The 22,539-nt window shown below is 36.6% G+C and overlaps 1 protein-coding gene across 1 annotated transcript in view; it reads right to left on the bottom strand.

The window, feature by feature from the left end:
- The window catches only part of LOC125226317, a 92,515-nt gene that overhangs the window by 13,645 nt on the left and 56,331 nt on the right, over positions 1-22,539 (bottom strand). Inside the window, exons 5-7 of the mRNA XM_048130266.1 lie at positions 15,920-16,137; positions 4,022-4,197; positions 3,468-3,574 (exon numbers count right to left, since the gene is read on the bottom strand). Coding sequence (XP_047986223.1) covers positions 3,468-3,574; positions 4,022-4,197; positions 15,920-16,137 — 501 coding nt within the window. The remainder of the gene's footprint in view (positions 1-3,467; positions 3,575-4,021; positions 4,198-15,919; positions 16,138-22,539) is intronic.

Below are 22,539 nucleotides of genomic sequence, written 5' to 3'. Positions count from 1 at the left end.
TTGTAAGACCTTGTGTAACACATGATTACAAATGCAATAAATGAATTATGAATTATGAATTATGAAATAAGGTTGAATGGCCCATTCTAGTAGGAAATAGGTAATATAAACGCAGCCGCTTTATTCCCCTTATACTGCGGCCTATGATGGCCGTAATAGGGTTTATCACGACATTATGTGGGATGAGATGACGGCGCTACGAGCTCGCGCGATGTCCTAATCTTTCTGAAATACTGCGTTCGCATAATTAGACTAAAGTAAAAACATGTACATGTTACAACTGACTCATTTCACTGAAATAACAAGTAATGTTGTTTTATAAAAGGCCTTTGCGTTCTGTGAACTTGCCGTGTCTTATTAAGTCATTACACATGCCTCGTTACTTAAATTAGGAAAATTCGAGCTGAAAATTAAAACGTACCGAACGTTCTACGTCCGTTAAATAATGCTTATTTAAAAAGGGAATTTATAACACTGTATTCTAGACATTTTTTCTAGGCGTTTTTCCTATGTAGACATAGTGATAGAATTGCTTTATTTAATATCATATTGTAACACTAAAATAAGTAACAGATAGAGTGTGATATTAAAAAGGGGCACGACAAATGTCACAATTTTACTGTAAAAAACTTTAGTAGTGAGATAGTGAGTAGGTACAGGTACATAGCACTTGTAAAAAGATTAGGGTATGCAAAAACCGGTTAACTTAAAAAACCGGTTAATAGCCGAGACTTTTCCTTCAAAACCGGTTAACCGGTTATTAACCGGTTTTGAGGATTTTTAGTAAATGGCCGTACTACGCAATAATTACCATTACCTTTAAGAATTCTGATGTTGATGATATCGTAGTAGGTATTACTTGCACGATGAGGATCATTTTTATCCAGTTTTTGGAAATTTTGTAAAATGCGGAAATTGCTAAAAAAAGGCTTGTGTGGTTTGAATGTGATTCGTCAGTTTTGCGTTTTCTAGGCATGTCGCGAAGGTCTACAGCTCCCAGAGCCCCTAGTAATACAAGCAATTAATGTAAGAAAACCAAGATCTCCATTTTACCTTTCTTTTAAAAAACATAGTTTGAAATAATATACGGTACACTAGACTCCGGTTACAACAACGCTCAAGGGACCGCTGATATTACGTCGTACTAACCGGATGTCGTACCTAACGAATTTCATTTATGAAATAAAACTATGGAAACGGATTAAATCGCGTATAATGAATTTAAAATACATCCCGACGTTTCGAACTCTTTACAGCGTTCGTGGTCAACGGGTGACTGAGGAAAAATTAAAATGTGCAAAAGCTACCCACTTACAAGAAATATTAACGAACCATGACCACAAATAATATAGATTTCTAAGGCAGGTTCACACACTATTAATAAAGCCAGTTATACAATATTCAAAAAATTTCCACACGGAACGAAGCATTTCCACACGGGTGAAGGAACACATAGCGGATGTCAAGCACCGTCGGCAAAGGTCTGCAGTCTCTGAACATGTCATGGATAAAGTCAATCATGCTATAAAGTTTGACAAGCCTCTGGTTCTCGCTAAGGAGAAGCGATATATACCCAGAATGTTGCGAGAGGCCATTGAGATCAAGAAATATCCAAACTTTAATAGAGAGGATGGCTTTACTTTACCACCGGCTTGGGATCCAGTAGTACATCTGATAATGGAACAAGCACGACGAAGGCTGTGAGGCATTTGTGTTGTATGGTGTTGGACATTTGCAGTTTGTTTCTTTGTCAATTTTGTGTAGATTAATTGGTTAATTATTTTTTAACAGAGTAATGGTAAATTTTTTGAATATTGTATAACTGGCTTTATTAATAGTGTGTGAACCTGCCTTAGAAATCTATATTATTTGTGGTCATGGTTCGTTAATATTTCTTGTAAGTGGGTAGCTTTTGCACATTTTAATTTTTCCTCAGTCACCCGTTGACCACGAACGCTGTAAAGAGTTCGAAACGTCGGGATGTATTTTAAATTCATTATACGCGATTTAATCCGTTTCCATAGTTTTATTTCATGAGTAACTATCGCGGTAACCGAAGACAATATTATGAATTTCATTTATTTTAATTAAAAGTAATATCTACATCTCTATTACTAAAACATTTCAATCAATAGGTTTATTTACAGGGTATTATTATTTTTTTTTTTTTTAGTTTAGTTTATTCAAGGTTTACCAACAATTATTTACACCAATGCTTTACATAAACTCACATGCGCAATATTCTAGAAAAGTGTAATAATCACTTACAGGCAAACTCCACATGCAAATACCTCATGTAATTTTGAAAGTAATAACGAGGGTAGGTAACAATTAAGGCTTACATAATACTGCTGAAAGACATATTAGAACATACTTCAACTTTAACTTATCATAGTATTAATACCTTATTTCATTGTGACTTGTTTAGTTAAAAAAAAAACATTTTTAGTATGCGTGCTTGCTCATCATTTGTAAGTAAAGCTAGTTTTAGTTTATACGCAATCGAAACATACAAATTGGGTTCTATTTAGCTTATAAGATTAGACCCGAGGCGAACAAATTGTTAACCTTTTAATAGCAATACTCCAAAAAGTTACATCGCCACAATGTAATCTTGCTACTTGTAGGCAAGACAGGGGGCCGTGCTCGGGTGGAAGTAGCTTTGTTTCCTCAATTTACTAGTAAAACTAAAAACGTTGTCGCTCGTCGTTGCAACCGGACTTGACGAACTGATTCTGTGTAAAATGTGTCGTAAAAAGCGGCTGGTCGTTAAAATCGGAGTCGTAATAAACGGATGTACTTTCATACTATCACATACGAAAACCAAATAAATACCTGTGCTTATGTCGTTGTAAGACGTTGGACGTTCGGTCTATGCGGAGTCGTAATATATTAACCGGACTACTGTATTGTATAAAATGTATAATTGAGTAGACTCGGGACTAATTTTTAAAATAAAATCATTACAGATAATAATGTTGTCAATGAAAAGTAATGTATAAATCTTTATTATTACAAAACATTAAATAATTACGTAGTTTTTAACCTTTTTATGCCTAATTTTCCAAATTTGGAGAAAAAAATACAGTTTCGGTTATTAACCGGTTAGAGACTATAAAAACCGGTTTTTAACAGAGGCCAAAAAGTCTCGGTTAACCGGTTTTTCGGTTAACCGGTTTGCATACCCTAAAAAAGATGCATAAATTGATGAAATTGAATTACTGGTTTTTGATGAAGTAAATTACTGGCTTAAATCAAAGTTAAATCTGAAATGCTCAGAACAACAACAGTGTAAATGTCTGGAAAGCCTTTCCATTAGTTAAAGCGACGGACTTTCTATTGTAATGGCCTCATGGCATTTTGTATCTCTTAATTCGTGAAAGCGGACCTTAATCTTGATGAATAATGATAATTCATTACTAGGGCCCATTAATTATTCGAGTTGAGGTGGCGGACGACTTACTCACTTGGGAGGCAGCGGGTTGATGAACTGCTCTATGAACTCCCGCTTCACTTCCAGCATGATGTGGAACTCGGACGAGTCGACCGACCAGTCGGCGAAGTGAGCGAGCTTCTGCAAATTGCGACATCAAACAAATTTAATTATTCTCTTTCATTATGGCGCTAGTTAATCTATGTGGTTAATAGGGCGCGGAATTCATTAGTCATCGTCACCTTAATTATGACCGTAATAAAATCGCTTCACGGCGACACCCGCTTTCAGATGAGATTTTGCAAACACACGACATTTCCAAAACTAAAGCGGTCTAAGTAACAAACCGTAAGAGATTCAATTTCAGTTTAAAATCACGACTTATAGAGTTTAAAACGACAGTAAATGGATTTATGATTTAGTGTTTTTATTTTTTTGAGAAGGGATAATGTTTCGGGCACCACAAAAGCGTCTAAGCTCGACATAAATAGTAACGCTAATTTAATTTTAGGTCGTAATAGTTTGGTAATTATGATAAAAAAAATTATTTTCTGGAAGTCCATGTAAATGTTTGTCAGTGTTCGTTACCTCAAAGAAGGGGTCGAAGTCCTGATTGCAGATGACGTCATCCCTGTCGTGGTCGAGTAGCTCCGTGAAGAAGAGCGTGAGTTTGTCGGTCTGCACGGAGCTGAGCTGGGCCAGCGGCTGCTCATCCTCCAGCTCCAAGCATCCCAGGTCTTCGCTGAAGCGGTTGACCCACGTCGCTGTACAAACAATATTAGTTATTCTTAAGAAGAGAGTGAGCTTGCACGGAGTTTGCCGGAGCAGCGGCTGTTTATCGGCTCCAGGAATTCCAGGTCTTCGCTGAAGCGGTTGACCCACGTCGCTGTACAAACAGAAAAAGTGGATAAGTTTGTTTACCTGGGGTCGCTTATTTCTAATGGTGGTGGCAATACACAAGAGATATGTCGACGTGCAGGAATGGCCAAAGGTGCTATGGCTCGATTAGAGAAGCTGTGGATAAACCGTGGTATTCGTCGTGCAACCAAGGTACGGCTGGTGCGAGCATTGGTATTTTCCATCTTTATGTATGGCGCTGAAACTTGGAGCTTAAAAACCTAGATAGGAAAAAGATTGATGCTTTTGAGATGTGGTGCTGGCGACGGATGCTCAGGATCCCATGGAATGCTTTTAGAACAAACGAGTCAATACTGCGAGAACTGAATATCACTAAGCGGCTCTCAACTATTTGTCAGGAGAGAATACTCAGGTTCTTCGGGTATATCATGCGTTCTAAACAGCACACTCTCCAAAGGAACATTATGCTCGGCAAAGTCGAAGGCCGACGCTCCAGGGGTGGAATACCGCTAAGGTGGGCTGAGACCGTGAAGAAAGCTTGTGGTTTCCATGCAGATGGCAGTCCATATGGCCCTAGACCGCGTCAAGTGGAGAGAAATCATTGTTGGTCACGATCCTCAGGCATGAGGGAACGACTGAGAAGAGGACAAACAGTTTAGTTATTGTAGATACATGCTGCTTCCTTGTCACACCTACGTGTGAATTCACGACTGGGACAAAGGGTCAAGACGCCGAACATGGTTCGCGGTACGCCCTAGCACATTGTGAAATGCCCTATGTGAAGAATTTTGTGTAATATACATGTCGTATTATGTCGGTCTACACCATAATTGATATAATCATGCAAAAATGTGCCTGGAGTTTTTCACAACTTACACACATAACATCATCCCTTCCCGTTATAAAGTGAGTCATACTTTATGGTGCTGTTAATTTTTAATTACTTTAAGGATAAAAATTGAGGTTGTACGGTAGATAAATAAATAACGGTCTTCCTTTGGTGTCCGTACAAAATTTAATTTCGCTGCCATATCTAATGATAAAAGTTGCAAACGTTTTAAACTTTAATTGAAAGGGGAACCTCCATAGAATAAATTGTTTAGGTGCTGTGACGCTCAATATGGGAATTCAGAGTATTCAGACCCTTGTTACACCAGTTGCGAACAAGTTTGTTGTGATCACATATTGTTAGCTGCGGAATTATTTGTTAAGTTAAAATTGTAGTAGGCACTATCGGCAACACTGTTAGCTGTAAATTTGTAATCCTTATTACAAAGGCATACTTAAAGTCTATAGATGGTTAGTTAAGAGTGTTGCTGTTAGTACAGTCAGCAGCAGAAGTTCCGTAGCGGGCAAGGTGTTCAAAATGAACTTGACACGATCTTATTTTTAAGACAATAAGTGCGTGTTAGGATAATTGTGAACACCTTGCCCGTTACGGAACTTCTGCTGTTGACTGTACGTATAATATGTAAGATACGTCCCATGGAAATGAACGTACTTATTGGCAATGTGCGTGACAGAGTGGCACTGATTGTTACAAATACACGTCATCTTATGGGCATGTCCAACATTAATGCCAGCGGTTATCGTTGGAACTAATATACATATAATTTACTATGGAAAAGCGCACAAAATGAGGGCAGAATATTAATTACATATAAATTATTGTTTTATATCAAATTGTTTTTGACCCTATATCTAATTCTACAAGGCTTAGTACCTACTGATGGGTGGGTGTTGTAGAAGTCGATTGTGGCATATGGGTTCAATTGTCTTGTAACCAACACCACGATTTAGTTTTCTTTCAACTAAGGGGTTAATGCGATTGGAAAATTGCTAAAAGTAGCACTTGAACTTGAACAATTTTAAGTTCCTTTAGTGACTACGGGCGTGAAGTACCTATGTTATACATATATTGGCTCGCGTCATACAGGCTTAAGCAGCGACACCAATGTCGTGGTATCTTGTAGTGTGCATCTAGTAACGACGTGACGTGCGGCTATGTTTATTCATGCCCCGACGAACAAGCTCGAGGTTTGACACAATTTGCGCGTATCTATGTATAGCCGGCACTGGCAAAACTGTTGTTTTTTGCAAACGTAAGCTGAGTTTAGCTTTTTGCTATTACATATGAGACATTGTGATCACTATGTAAACTTGGTGAAAAGAGTTTTGGTAAATGAGAGCCATGTCCCCGTGACGTCATTTTGTTATAGAAAGGTAGATTACGGAAAATTTTGAGGTGTTACAAATGAAGTAGATAACGAGGGGTAACTAACTAACCTAGTTAGGCTCTTTAGGGTAAGCAAGGAAAATATTTTGCTACTTAATTATGATTCAGGTAATAAAAGCTAAATTAAATTCAAAACAGCAGAGTTTTACGCGAAAAGGGCGTGGAATTTACTTATTAAACACAGGGTTTGGTCCGCCCTAAGGGTGACCGAATTATAGCGACGCACTGCGCCACCATTGTGCGTTGTCTCAATCTGGATTGGAACAATTGAGTTGAATAGCTGCCTTAATTCAAACTAAATAATATATTATTTATTACCTTTTAAATAAGTATTTACCTTAACCATTGCGTGATAATTGTAATAGAAGCTAACTATTTAAATTGAATAGCTCTGATTTCTAAACACGTCCTTTCAGTAGACTATTAAATGATTATAAACAACTATTGGGAACTTCGGAGCTTACGCTTGCTGGTGCTCCAGCTAGCATCAGCAGTTAGACGAATATTTGCAGCTCCACAGAATTTGTGTAGGTACATTCTGCTGTTCGTACATATATCCGAAAAACAAATATCATCATCGAATACACAGATTTCAAAATTTTCAAACTAAGCTGAGCCTTGAAAAGGAAGTCATTGATGAAATTTTATTTATTTATTCACATTTAAACATGTCTAAAATAAAATAAATTAAAAAAATGTTGGTACGCGTGGACGCAGTTAAGAATTTTTTTCTGTTTACTTTACGTCGACTGAAAGTGACGAATGAAGTCATCAATAAATCAAGTTCTAGTATTTATTTTGTGTATAGGTACTACTTGAATCACATGGCAATAAATCTTTCCAACGTTTACAAAACTCCACATTTCTGTTAAAGCTGAAACTCTTTTCAATAACAACGTCATAATCGTTATAAGCAAACGAAGAAATCGCGTGTCAGAAGCACTGTGGTTTCTGCTGATCAAACGATCCCAAGCACAGTAAGGCACGAATGAATAATTTCATAATTTTGAGAAATTGAAATCCTAAATATTTGTGTACAATTCCATGGGGCATCTTAAGACTGGGACAATTCAAGGTATAAGAATAAAAATATTAACACCGCTGCTGCTATTTAATAAGAATACCTAAAAGAAAACAGAGATAACCTTAAGTCGTTTAATGTAAGGAGTTTATTTTAAGCTTCCAAAATGCAATGTCAGAAAATACTTAGTTATTGTTTACTTTGTAACCAAATTCAAGATTCATTCAACCTTTTCGAGTCATAAAGCTTGCGGCACAATTATATAATTTGTAGTCGTAAAACGGAGGAGGTCGGGATCCGTCGTAAATTCGGGTCGAGACAGGGTTTCAATAAACTTCCCGATGGAACCTTTGCCTTCGGAAAGGTGTGTACATAATGTATAAAAACAAGGTTTCCTGACTACAATAAAAAATCTAATAAAGAAGCAACCAGGCATGCTATGTACCTAAAATAGAGACACATACCTACTGTACTGAATAAACGTTTGTATTTTTTTGCAAGAAGTCCGAAAATTAATTGAACTCTGATAATACCTTAATATGCTGTCAAATAGAAATCATTCAGATTTTTGAAATTTATTTCTATTTTATTTCTAAAATTATTTTTGTATTTCTTATAGGTAATTGCGAAAATTTCTTCTTACGGACCGAAGCTAAGTTAGACTAGTTCTGTTAGAACTATGTCATGCTTACTTTTACACGCTTTGGAAAAGCTGTGAGCGTATTGCATTAATATTTCATAGGAGAACCCAACGAATCGAATGGCACTTCAATTCAGAATATTCTCTTATTCAGGTGGAAATGAGAATAAAACATGGCTCACGTTTTATCGACGTTTCGACTTTGTTGTCACATTTGATGGAGCTTTACTTGCATAAGCTGCAGTGCAGTCTGAATTGTGAACTGGAGCAGACATAGGTAAGGCATAAATGTATTTATAGCTATTATGATTAGGAACCGTAGCAGCACTATGTTTCTAACGGAAACAGTTTTTTGTTTTACAAGGGGTCAAGTATTTTTAATCCTTACTGTGCCTAATTAATCCTTCGTGGTACAATTAATAGCGTGAATGGTTCAAAAAGAGACTTGTGCGCTGTGAGAGTTTCAGGACACCAAATTTTAATCACACGGACTTTTATAAAACATTATGTAGCTATTACTAAGTACTAATGAAGTCTAATTGAATGCCATGATATTTATCATTCAAAACCGACACGAGGAAAAATCCCAAAATTTACCAGACAAAATTCTTAAAGATAAGAGACAATTTTCTCATCTGTTTTTGAAGAAATAAAAATAAAATTTATGAGCTAGTCTGTTAATAAAACTAATAACTACCATTTCGACGACTTAAAACACGAAAGCTTATAGATAAGATTTATTCAAATACGCTACGTGCTAAGTATAAAACGTATCTAGTTAAGATTGACTGAAGGGAAAAAGGGATCTTGAGGCCTAAACCTTCGGTGTGATAGATGGAGATTACTTTTGGGGCCCCTTGATTTTCACTGGTTTTTTATTCTGTTTGGCTACTTTGGGCGCGGGCGAGGGCTGGGAGGTAACATTTCGATCCAGCATGCTCTTGAACTGGTAGTAGCCGATTTCCTTAACATTGCTGAGACGGGTGCTCCGGCTGATTGCTTGAGATTTCAGATCGGAAACAGTCTTTGCTTTGTCGTTCCGTTTATTTTGCTTCACCTTGATATCTACTTTTTCCATATTAACGTTATGTAGTCACTTAATATACGGCGGTCTATAAACGATTAATAACTGTAGTGGCATTAACATTAAACCAATATGAAACACAGTGAAGCCACATAGATTGTTACCCCATATTAGACGTTTCTTAGTTACTGTCAATATTTTACTTTTAAATCTAGTCGGCTGAGGCTATGAATTGCTATGACTACAGCGGACAAGAATACGAAAAGGTCTGTCTTCTGTAGCTTCACTTAAATAAAAATCATCAAACAAAAGTCAACAATGGTCATGCTCCGTTCTTGTTACCAGTTTGTAACAATGGGCAGCCTTGAACCAAGTTATTAAACTTTTTGCGAAACTCATACTGATCATGTCAGCTATAATTTCACTCTATGTCATAGGGTTATCCTCAAAAGTCAGACCTTTTGTGTGAAACGATCCTCACATTATATAAATATCAAAAAACAAAGCAAAACATTGTCGGAAGAAAGATTTAAATATTCAATTAGCAGTTATTGTGCATGAACATGCATTATTATAATGCACAGCGCAGCGCCAGCCAACATCTTTTGTGATTCGCAGGAGGCTCGTTCGGCATTCAATACGCGGGAAAGCAATTTTACACCGCGAACAAGAAAATAAAGGAAAATTATACGAACGTATCTATAGAACGTTGAATTCAAAGATTTCTTACTCTTATTGTAGGTAGATGAGGATGGACTATAGGAGGTAAAAAGTTCAAGCGTAAGTCTATTGTAGCCATAAAATGATAGGTATAGTTGTGGCGTTATAGTTTACACGTATAGCACATATGAATGCCTATGTTTTTTTTTTTTCCTTTTTCTCTTATTCTCTTATTGTTTGTTTTCAATCATTGCTCAAACTCATTACTGCTGTAGGTACTTTAAATACTGATATTACTGATACGTAGTACTAGATCTTCACTGACGATCTACCGCTCTAACGATTTCGCAGAAATTTGTTATGTGGGGGTTTTTGGGGGTGAAAAATCGGTCTAACTTATCCTTAGGTCCCGGAAAACGCGAATTTTCGAGTTTTCATGCGTTTTTCTTCGCGCGCCATCTCGTGTGCAGTAGTTGTACTGTTAAGACAGAATTCTTTCGGTCGATGTAAGTACTATTTATTGCAAACACTAGATTCAAGGCTAAAACGAATAGAAAATACACTATTTGAGTTTTTGTGGCGAATGCGCGCCATCTCGTGTGGAGTAGTTGTGTTGTTAAGGCTGAGAATTCTTTCGCTCGATGTAGGTACTATTCATTTTTGAACTAGATGGTGACACATGTCAAGGATACGAAACAGAACCGAGCGAAGCTCGGTTGCCCAGATATTATTTAAAATTTTCTGTAACTTTGCACGCATGTACTTTGCCCAGTTTCTATCTGTGGAAACTTGTTATTGGCTCATTGTTTTTATGTTATAAGCCTTATTGTAACTTTAGCTGTAAGTTTTCCTAACAAATAAAATAAAATAAAATAAAATAAAATAAATGTGTATTATACGAGTAAATATTTTTGTAGGAAACTATGCATCAATTGAAGTCTGACCCTTTACTTTTACTTTCAAACATGATTATTGATTACCTAACTACTACAATCTGGGCCTGATTATAGGTAGCAGGTAATCGTGTCAAGTTTTTATTTTCCATCTAATGTATTCGTCGTTGGCGTGACAGCAAATATTTGGTGGAGACCGATTAAGCAGCGACAGAAATAGTTTGAAATCGATCCATGACGGGCGTGCCAGGCCTAAAGAACCTTAACGTATTAGGTACTACTTAGGTAATTACAAATGGAAATCTGAAAGCTTTTATTTAATATCTTACTCGTACTCTAGTTGTTCAGAATAACAGCATTCCACGTTTGCAACATCGATTACAGAGTCACCCTTTTGGGGGTAATTTCAAACAATGAGAGGTGTGAATAAATTATGTGTCAAAACTGGACCCGACATTCGCATTGTTGGCAACATTCTACTAATATACGGATGGATAATGTGGTCAGCGAAGTTGCTCATCTAGTAATAGAGCGCTTTGTTCGATGTTGAACTGCTGGACAATGTGGTGGCAGAAGTATGCACATAAGTGAACTCCCTCATTTTGTAATGTGGAAATGTTGAACCAAATACTGGAAAGTTAGCTCAATGCTTTAATTTACAGTAGGTACAGAGTCATTGTATAATAGATAAGTGAGATTTTAAATTAGGGAATAAAACATGATTAATAAGGTCATCAAGTCTTTCATTACAATTCAATATGTAAATAATAAATGAGCTTTAATAACAATTAGTTTAATATTGATTGGATACATTAAATAGACATACCGTTCCTAGAATTCGTAATTCGAAAGCTAGTTATGAAACCGAAACCTTTTGTCGCCAGTAAATAGCCTATTCTGAAAAGCTCCAAACTTATGCGTGTGCATGAACATCATTTAGTATCGTTCACAACTAAAAAGCATTAACTCATAAACCGATCTCATTCTAATTGCACACTTCGCAAATAGAAGCTGTGCTGAAAATGGCAGCGGATTCAGTAGAATTCTAACGTCGTTCGTTTTGCTTTACAGCAGTCATTTATGCATGAGTATTCGGCAATTGAATTGCGCAGAACATTATGCTAATAAACTTGGGATTAAATATTAAATCTGCTATGCGATAGCACGCTTAGGTCATTTATAATTCAATGTTAATTATTCCTAGTTGAATATAGTATCATACCTACTTACATATTTATACATAATTATTTACATTATAATATATGATATGGTACGACCGGTACCATTCACATATACCGGAGTAAAATTAAAAAGAAAAGGAGGAATCCTCAAAAAGTAAATGAAAAGGCAGATCCTTGAGATTATAGGTTAAGTACCTCAGCAGCCGTCGTATTAGTGTTTTTACACCTAACGATCGACGACAGCAAGTAAAAAAGTAACTGTGCCACTGTCGCGTTAAATCAACGTCGAATGTCTGTACATTAGTTATTTCACAACATAACAGCAGGCTTCTTTTGTGGTGTTTTTACAAGCACCTGAATTACTTCACAATTCACGAAAGTAATTTCAACACGAAACTTTCACGGAATTATTATATTTTTCCCGACAAACTTCTGAATGAGTAAGCGAGGTCTCTCAACAAGTTACGCCGTTGATGCATTGAAATATGGGGCACCGAAAGATGTGAATAGTAATACAAAGAAAATTGCGAATCAAAAATGGTAAAGTTTCCCGCAGCGTCGTATTATATTTCCTTTCTGCTTTTGTCGTAAATATAACAACAATGATCCCGTAATGTTAAGGAAGAATAGATGTGTCCTAAGTTATCCTGTTGCGCGAGGGACCTTTATATGTGGCGGCGTTTAATGAGTTTGCCGGGTGACAATGTGTTACAGCTTTTGTAGGGAAATGTAAATAAGTCCCATATCGTTTTTAGCAGTATCTTCTAAAATTATTTTATGCTTATCGTTCCGAATTGTGGTCATAACGATACTAATAAAATAACGAAAAAAGTACCATAGGTGCTCACTCGGCACGTTACGTTAGAAACAATGGGTTGGAATACTGCTTTAGTTCCTGCTATGGAATTCCGCGGTGGCCTATGCCAATCAATAAGCCAATATGCCAATCAGTAGGTAAGTATTAATATCTATATATTAGATACCTATGTCTTAAGAATTTCTTATGTACAAGTTATGGAACGCTGACTATAAGGATTTCAGATTGGAAAATCTATCGGCTAACTTTGAAATGCGCATTGAATCGATCTCTCGCCAATCTTGTTCAGATTTGTGATTTAATGACTAATATTGCAATTTTAAACTTCTCAGTTTTATACATTAAAATGCATATACACCGTGTTTCCGGTATCACTCAAAACCTCAGACACCCCCAACTGATTTTTATTTTTTTAAACGTATCTACAATGTTCATTTTTAAGGGTTCCGTAGTCAACTAGGAACCCTTATAGTTTCGCCATGTCTGTCTGTCCGTCCGTCCGTCCGTCCGTCCGTCCGTCCGTCCGTCCGTCCGTCCGTCCGCGGATAATCTCAGTAACCGTTAGCACTAGAAAGCTGAAATTTGATACCAATATGTATTTCAATCACGCCGACAAAGTGCAAAAATAAAAAATGGAAAAAAATGTTTTATTAGGGTTACATGTAAAGTGGGGGCTGATATTTTTTTTCATTCCAACCCCAACGTGTGATATATTGTTGGATAGGTATTTAAAAATTAATAAGGGTTTACTAAGATGGTTTTTTAATAATATTAGTATTTTCGGAAATAATCGCTCCTAAAAGAAAAAAAAGTGCGTCCCCCCCCTCTAACTTTTGAACCGTATGTTTAAAAAATATGAAAAAAATCACAAAAGTAGAACTTTATAAAGACTTTCTAGGAAAATTGTTTTGAACTTGATAGGTTTAGTAGTTTTTGAGAAAAATACGGAAAACTACGGAACCCTACACTGAGCGTGGCCCGACACGCTCTTGGCCGGTTTTTTTTTTTAATCTGATGATTATTATTTTTTTAAATTGAATTTTTAATTTTCTGTGCAGCTCTACTCGGCTTTTAACTCTACACTCAATAAAATAATTGCTAGCTACCATCATAAACCTTCAAACTGTTTAATTGTGTATGTTACTGCAACGACATAAGGTTTACCAATAGACAGCTATGTCACTGTAAAGCACTTTAACCTGTGTCACAGTAAACTTCAAATTGGACAGGTGACGCAGTAAGCAAATTTAAACCTAACATTCAAAATGACAAGGTTGTAATTAGGTACGAGTTCAATTTGTTATGACTTATAATATGATAATAGCGGAAAAAATAATCGTCCAAGTAACCAGCCTGTATTAATACCCTTAAATACTGAAAAAGGTATACAACCTCTAACAATATGATATGCACAATGTTGTATTACGAATTTGTAGAATGGGCACGTAAACAATAACTAATAATACAAATTAAAACAAAAAATATTACCCCCATCAAGATATAGCTCAATCGATTCTACTCTCGATTCTGAACAAACAGTTTCAGGTTTTTAGTGTTAAGTGAAACACGGTGTATATATATATATATATATATATATATATATATATATATATATATATATATATATATATATATAATACTAGATTTTGCCCGCGGCTTCGTTCGCGTTAGAAAGAGACAAAAAGTAGTCTATGTCACTCTCCATTCCTTCCACTATCTCCACTTAAAAAAAATCACGACAATTCGTCGCTCCGTTTTGCCGTGAAAGGCGGACAAACAAACAGACACACACTTCCCCATTTATAATATTAGTATGGATACTACCTAAGTAGGTATATCACATTCATTCGACTTATGTATATACGTGTAAGTCATATTTTTGTTAAGGTTTTAGGATTTCAGTTTATTAAGTGTTTTAATCTAAAACACTACCACTCTACCGGGAATTGATATTTAACTGGTAGTAATACTCGTAATACCCTGAAGACAATTTAGTTCATTCGATGCGACCTTTTGCTAGCTTCCAATTCAGGCTGTCCCATTTTGTTATTATTAGGTGTCAGAGAACAAAGGCAACACAGTGGATGACCCATTTTGTGTGCAATTTACTAACAAGAGACTGACGAATTCGTCCCGTATCTCCGAATATCTATGTTATACATAGTAAGTAAATGGGAACATTCGTCTTCGATTATTAGTTTTGGCTGAGAGATTCATTACTTGTAACATCTGGTGTTGTTCCTTGGGGTGATTTTGATGGTTTGTGTGATTTGTCTGTTATTTCAAGAAAACGTACCTAACATAGATGTGATTTCCTTTTAATGGTATTTTTTCTAAAATACTTCCTTTCTATTGGTTGGGTACACTTATTGTATCTGTACGTTTTACCTACTAAATGCTACATACACTACGAAGGTTATAAAAAATAGCAGTCATACGTTTTTCAGTATTAAACATGTAAAATCGGGTAACTAACGTAAAATTGTCGAAGGTCGCTCGACATGTTTCGCTCCACAGCGAGTCTGCGTCGGGATACTATCGGCAATATCGGCATCGCGCGTGCTCAATGAAAATGCTCCTCGTTATGGAGCGAAACATGTCGAGCGACCTTCGACAATTTTACGTGAGTTACCCGATTTTACACGCTCTTCAGTAATTACGTACAGCGTTTGATTATGCTATCCCTAACTAATACTTATCGAGACCATTCTGACAAACTCAAACAACTTGTTAAAGTTTTTTATCGCAGAGTTTCTTAGGAAGTGGCACCTATCTCCATTATCAGATCAGCTGATCCTATAACGCTGTGCCTATAACGTTATACCTATAATAATACCTCTAACAATGAAATCCGATTTACATAATAAGTAAATTTTCAGCTCAATCGATCAGGATTTGATCTGCACTGACAGGAATACTAACAGGGCAAATTAAATAAAAGTTTGTATAGGTACGTACTCCAGACATGGACACTCCAGCCTTGGTGTTCCTCCTCTTCGTCCTGATTCGCCGCAGCATGCACCTGGTCCTTGGGCACCTCAGTCTCGGGCAGCGATTCCACCGCTTCAGCAACTCTTTTCATCTTGTTGCATACCTATTGTTTTCAGTTTATGAAGTATTTCCCAGGGACTAGGACTTGTAAGCTTGTATACGTACTCCAGACATGCACGCTCCAGCCTCGGTGTTCCTCCTCCTCGTCCTGGTTGGCCGCAGCCTGCATCTCGTCCTCCGGCACCTCGGCCTCGGGCAGCGTCCGCCACCGCTTCAGCAACTCTTTCGTCTTGTCTTTGGTCTTGTCGCACGCCTGCTTCCAGTTCGTAAAGTACTTCCGAGAGACTTTTGGACTTGTGATCGACGACTGTTTTGAGTCTTGCCTGTGAACAATAAAAAAAAATCTATCTTAGAAACAGCGCACGATTAGAAATGGAACCAGGAATGTTTACAGAACGGTATTCGCTTCGATCCATTACCGAAGTGAAGTAGCAATTTGAAAGTTTAAATTGAACAATTCAAAATTGTGTTTTGTTGAGTACAATATCGGAAACTGGAGGTGTATCGTCATTCTTAGTTTTGCTAAATCTACATGCTCCTACTAAGTTGACGACTGGTCTGGCTCAGTTGGTAGTGACCCTGCCTGCTAAGCCGCGGTCCTGGGTTCGAATCCCGGTAAGGGCATTTATTTGTGTGATGAGCACAGATATTTGTTCCAGAGTCATGGATGTTTTCTATGTATATAAGTATGTATTTATCTATTTAAGTATGTATATCGTCGCTTAGCACCCATAGTACAAGCTTTGCTTAGTTTGGGGCTAAGTTGATCTGTGTAAGGTGTCCCCAATATTTATTTATTTATTTATAGTTCTTATCATGGCAATAGGGAAAAGGTAAGTTTGTAAATATATATGTACCTTGGTATTCAAAAAATAAAAATGAGGATTTAGTTACGTATACAAAAAATCCATTAAACAGAAAAGGCCCAGAATAATTCAATTATCTGCTTTCCAACTTCATTTAACAATACGACAGCCAAAATAGGACGTGACAAATGGCACCGACTCGACTGTAGAGTTATCCCAAGCTTCAGTCTTGATTAGTCCGAAATGTTTCCAAATATATTTCAGACGGAAGGCATTGGCCGTGGTTTGACCTGACCTGAATAGCTCGAATCGGTTTAATGTACCGATATCAATTGCTAAATTGTCTAACGCATTATTTCATTTCAGTCGCAGTCGGCAATGCAGTTGAGTGTTGCGTTAGCTTTCAAATGCAAATTCGATACTTATACTGCGCTTGACGCAATAGTTTAAAAAATATATCTGCTACTCGACAATGGTGTATTTGAAAAAAAAAATCATTGGTCCTCAGTTATGAAATCAATTAACGTAGGGTTAGGTATTCATTAATATGACATGCTAGGTAATTAATATGAAGTTAACTACCCGTGCTACGTATGTAGGTAGCATCTTATCTTATCTTATCTTAAATCTGCGGGGGCCCTTACGGATACACTTCGACCCATCGGGATCTTTTGTGCAATTACCCCCTACGATCCTAAGATTCTTCAACTATTCAGGAGCTTCTCGACCATCTCCACGTATCGGATGATGAGGCTCATGGGTAGCTCTCTGAAGTCCTTCGGTGCCAGGTAGCCTGTTCCAAAGTTCTTCATTCTTTGTCTGGCGAGGGCGTGACATTCACACATGTAGGTAGCATATAAATAGACTAAGGCCTTTTGGTATATTCTCGGTAATTAGGTATAGTTTCAACAACTCACAGGCTCAACTAGAAACGGTCTGATCCCGAGCTAACTTTTAACTTCGCTGATAGACGGTTTAACTCGGACTAATTAATGCTTTCAAGGATCTTAAACCTAGGCCTTGAATGGGAAGGTTTAACTTACTTCATTAAGTTCTATTACTTATTATTTACTAAACAGGACAGGTGGATTTAGAGGGTATTTCTTGGGCTCAAGAGGAAAAATGTGAAATAATTAAGATTTGAAATAGAACATTATTAAAATATTGAAAATGAGTGTACTTATCTGTTTTTTAAGGCTATCTATTTCAGCTAAACTAGTTCTGACAGGAGAACATGGTTTAACTCTCAGTTTATACCATAGTTACGTAATATTTTCATTAGACTACTTATGATGAGACTTCTGACGTATATAACAGGAGCAAAATCAAACACTTTGAGTTAATTCATCACAATATATTGCCCATTTGGGTATCTTATACTTTTAAATAAACGAGCAATTCTTGTATATTTATTTATTTATTTATTTATTTATATATATATTTATTTATGACGATCCATAGCTTAACGATTTAATGGGGGTTTTTGGGGGTGAAAAATTCTATCTTATTAGACGCTATTTTCGAGTTTTATGCGTTTTTCTTGAGCGCCATCTCGTGTGCAGTAGTTGTACTGTTAAGACGAATTCTTTCAGTCGATGTAAGTACTATTTATTGAAAACACTAGATGGCGACACAGGTCAAGGCTAAAACGAATAGAAAATACACTATTTGAGTTTTTGTGGCGAAATGCGCGCCATCTCGTGTGGAGTAGTTGTGTTGTTAAGGCTGAGAATTCTTTCGCTCGATGTAGGTACTATTCATTTTTGAACTAGATGGCGACACATGTCAAGGATACGAAACAGAACCGAGCGAAGCTCGGTTGCCCAGATATTTTAAAGTTTAAAGGATTATCGAAGTAAATTGCAGAGATGGGGACGAAAATTGAAAATAACATTTAACTTAAATGAAGAATACGAAATCAAAAACTTTATTATTTTGAGACCTTTGGGTCATCGGTTGAGGAACACAATCTAGGTTTTCGGCCTACGGTTCTAGGCGCGGTATATCCAACATGAGGAGCCAGAAAGAATAACACCTTTTGTAAACAAAGTTGCGTCTGCGGTATTAAGCGGCAAATATTACATTACGTCTTCCATTTCCAAAATTACATATTTTATGCTCCCCTTTATGTTATCCTCTTCACCTAAAAGGATTGTTCTAGAAAATATTTGTCTTGGTTATAAATATTCGTTCCATAGTTGCTTTTCCTTGTAAGACGGAAATGTTCGTGGAGTTTTACTCGACTACTGCGGAAAGTTTGTCACTCGCAGAGTCGCAGTCCTTGATAAAATCGTAGAAATAAAGGCCCCAGGCTAATTTTAATACTTATCATATTAACCTCTTTCCAACCTCTTTCCTATAAACTTCAGTGTATCTCTGATATACACAGTGATCATGCTGAACAGAAATAAAGCCATAATAATAACATTCAACATTAGTAAAGACTAAAGATGTATCGATACATATTCTTATTTATGAATATTGCCTCTAAATATGATCTCAATCAAGTTACTTGAATACGATTGGTAATTCAATTCAAGAATCAGGAAACATACTGAAAATGCTTAAAATAGAAATATTGGAACCATATTGGCCTATTCAATGTATATCCACTACCTGCACTTTGTCTGATTAAGCCCCACTTTCTATGGGTCAGCGAGGGTCAAGTCCGTAAACATGTCGACAGCAGGACCCCATATACCTGAGATCGCTGTAACGCGCCCCTGGCGACCGGTAATGGTATTATTCGCTGACGCGGATAATAGTGTAATAATAGTTATTTGTTTCATGCGTGCCGGCGAATCTGTTGTTTAACTTCTCGTGCTAATATTGATATCAGGGGAGCAAGGGATTTTAAAATTAAACCACAACAGTAGCAGTGTTTAAAATTCAATTCAATTCCTATCGTCAACATCAGGAATAAACTGATAATTTGATCAGATTACTTTTGCACTCTCGTGGATAAAATACATTTTATTCGCTCTAAATAAATCCTGTTAACGTTTATTGTATAAACCGTTCTTTTTCTATTTCTAATTCAGCCGCTTGTTAATTGTCCGTACTGTCACTCTTACTTAGCTCTCAGCAGCTCAGCGCAGTTACAAATATTAACTCTTTTATAAAAGGGTGAATAAGTGAAGAGAATCTTTCACGAAAATTTACCGTTTTCGCAAAGAGCGACCAAATGTGTCCGCCGAGGCTCACATGTTCTTCTTGTTCATTTTCCAAGATTTCACAAACTGCCACAAGAATAAGAGGCATCGGGATACCAGTAATAAAAGTTGTTTAAAAAATATGAGTTTTTGGTCAAAAATCCATTGATTCTACAAACTTTTATCGTTGACTGCACTTTTCTTACTATTCATAAATCTTACACGTTAAACTTTCGTGAGACATATTCAAATAATTAATGCATCTACGGTTGTACTCACGTTATTATATCGCTATTGGTGCGACATGTTTTGGGCCAATTCGAGTTTTTGAGTCTACGGAGTTTAGCCGCCGCGTGAACTCCTATATGCCTGAAGAGGGGCCTCCGAATTGGCCCGAAACATGTTGCAGCAATAGCTATATAATAACGTGAGTACAACCGTAAATTCATTAATTATTCATAAATCCTCTTCGAGAAATTCTTTCAACCCTATTCCCAAAAAGGTTTTTGAAAAAAAGGGTCAATGAATTATTTTGGAGACGCTTTGCAGGTAGGTGTTGCAACCATTCCTTAAGGTAGTTGGGGAAGATTGTGTAGATGTGTAAATGTGTGGGCCCCTAATGTTGCCCTATATAATAAAGGTAAATTCATTAATTATTCATAAATCCTCTTCGAGAAATTCTTTCAACCCTAATCCCAAAAAGGTTTTTGAAAAAAAGGGTCAATGAATTATTTTGGAGACGCTTTGCAGGTAGGTGTTGCAACCATTCCTTAAGGTAGTTGGGGAAGATTGTGTAGATGTGTAAATGTGGGCTTATTACTATACATTTACACCTAAATATGTAGTATCCAGTAGTAAATATGTAGTATATAAGGTTTTTATTAAGGGTATTGTGTTTGCCTTTTTTTTTTGTTTTGTTAGGTGGATGGACACTCTGTTATATGACGAAGCCTGCGCTGTGGATCTAAACGTATGTATTTTATTAAATGTATCCAGTTAGTTCCCACTTAATATGTCCGAGGTTCCACTTACAGGCTCGCAGCATGACGTGACGGATTGGCGCACATCGATTGCGAGCCATAATTACCGCACGCGTTCCACATGCTAGTTACTGCAATTATCGGGTTATTGGATACCTCACTAAATGGTATTATTACGCGTAGTGACAGGAATTGATTTCCAATTATATAACGTAAATATTCTGACTGTATGAACGTTTTAAACATATACCCTGCCACATTCTGATAGGATTATATACGAAACAGTATAATTTAATTAGGTAGTATATTCTGACATAGATCTGTAAATTTATAACTCGTAGGCCGATATTAGACTATCAAATATTTATCACAGAAAATCATAGCTCATCATAGCTTGTTATTAAACTGTCATAGGTTTATCACATTGTCCTATCTAATATATCTATGATAGCATAATATCGGCCAAGTGGTTTATACGTATAGAGACAATTTGTATGCTAATGCGCGTTACATAAAAAAACAATTGAAGGCCTACTATCGCGATAGCGGCTCTCCAAATCTTTTGTTTCTTTATGGGCGTTCCAAAACTCTGCTAATAAATTTCAAAACACTGTCATAAAAATTCAATGCGACGCCGAAACTAGCTGCAGTGTGTGCGGTCGTTTCAAAAGTTGCTGGCGCAAACCAAACTGACATGAGTTATGGTCAGAGCAGTTGATGAAACCAGTGGATTAATTCTGAAAGCGTTCTCTAGTACGGTGCTTTCATGACGGCTGTTACTACGTAATAATCAGACATCGTAAATTTTGTAGCATTTCGGTGCAGTGAGTTGAATTAAAAGAATGGTTAGATGTAGGTACTTTCTTAGTTCTAGCTCTAGCTCTAGGGAATTATTGTTCTGGTTGTAACTGTAGTTCTTTAATTAATAAATTAATAATCTCAGTCGGTATGGGCTATGAGCTATGAAGATATTATCTATGACGCCAAGTGCTACACTATATTCACAAAGAGGAGAAAAAACAATGTTTCTCTGACAAAACGTACTTAGTACTTACCTAGCTTAAGTTTTCTCAACTGTATTCGCGACTCAGCTAACGAGATAGTTTATACAGCGAGTAAACCTAATAAGGGCGATAAATGAAACCAGGCATATAATTCAATATTGTTATCATTAATTAAGAGGTGTTTTTGAGTTACTTTTAATTTTCACCCCATAATGAATTTTTGAAAAATTTCCCAGCAGCAATGTACTGTAAACGTGGTTGCGATGACAATCAATGACAACTGTCAACAAGCGTTTAACGCGAGTGTGTTTGCATTTCGTTGCGGGCCGAATTATTTTGTATGGATATAAAAAATATTTCAATTTTAAGTAAAAGTTATCTAATTCCATTTGTTATGTCCTATACTCACCACCGTTAAGAGGTTTTACACCCTAGGGTTTACACCCTGTATAGAGTATATAGTCCCTGTATAGAGTATATTTGTATAATATTTTCATATTACTGTCAGATAGGTACTATCGAACCAACTGAATCACTCACTTAGCAGATAATTCGTTTGAAATTTTTCAAACTTGTACAGTACGATTAACATCAGTTAACGATTCAGGTTTTATATCAATATTGCTCGCACTTATGCGATCCCGATAAGAGCTGAAGCCGAAGGGTAAACGCCGCCGAATAGTCAACTGATTTTAATCGCACTGTAAGGTCTATCGCTTATAATGCGCTTAGGTCGTTTTAAATACTAAACTAAATTATGTCACTACACACATGTCAGTGTCT

Source organism: Leguminivora glycinivorella, chromosome 1, assembly GCF_023078275.1.
Source record: "Leguminivora glycinivorella isolate SPB_JAAS2020 chromosome 1, LegGlyc_1.1, whole genome shotgun sequence".
In the NCBI taxonomy this organism is placed as follows: Eukaryota; Metazoa; Arthropoda; class Insecta; order Lepidoptera; family Tortricidae; genus Leguminivora; species Leguminivora glycinivorella.
The sequence above is the reverse complement of the archived record's forward strand: the minus strand, read 5'-3'. Positions and strand labels throughout refer to the sequence as shown.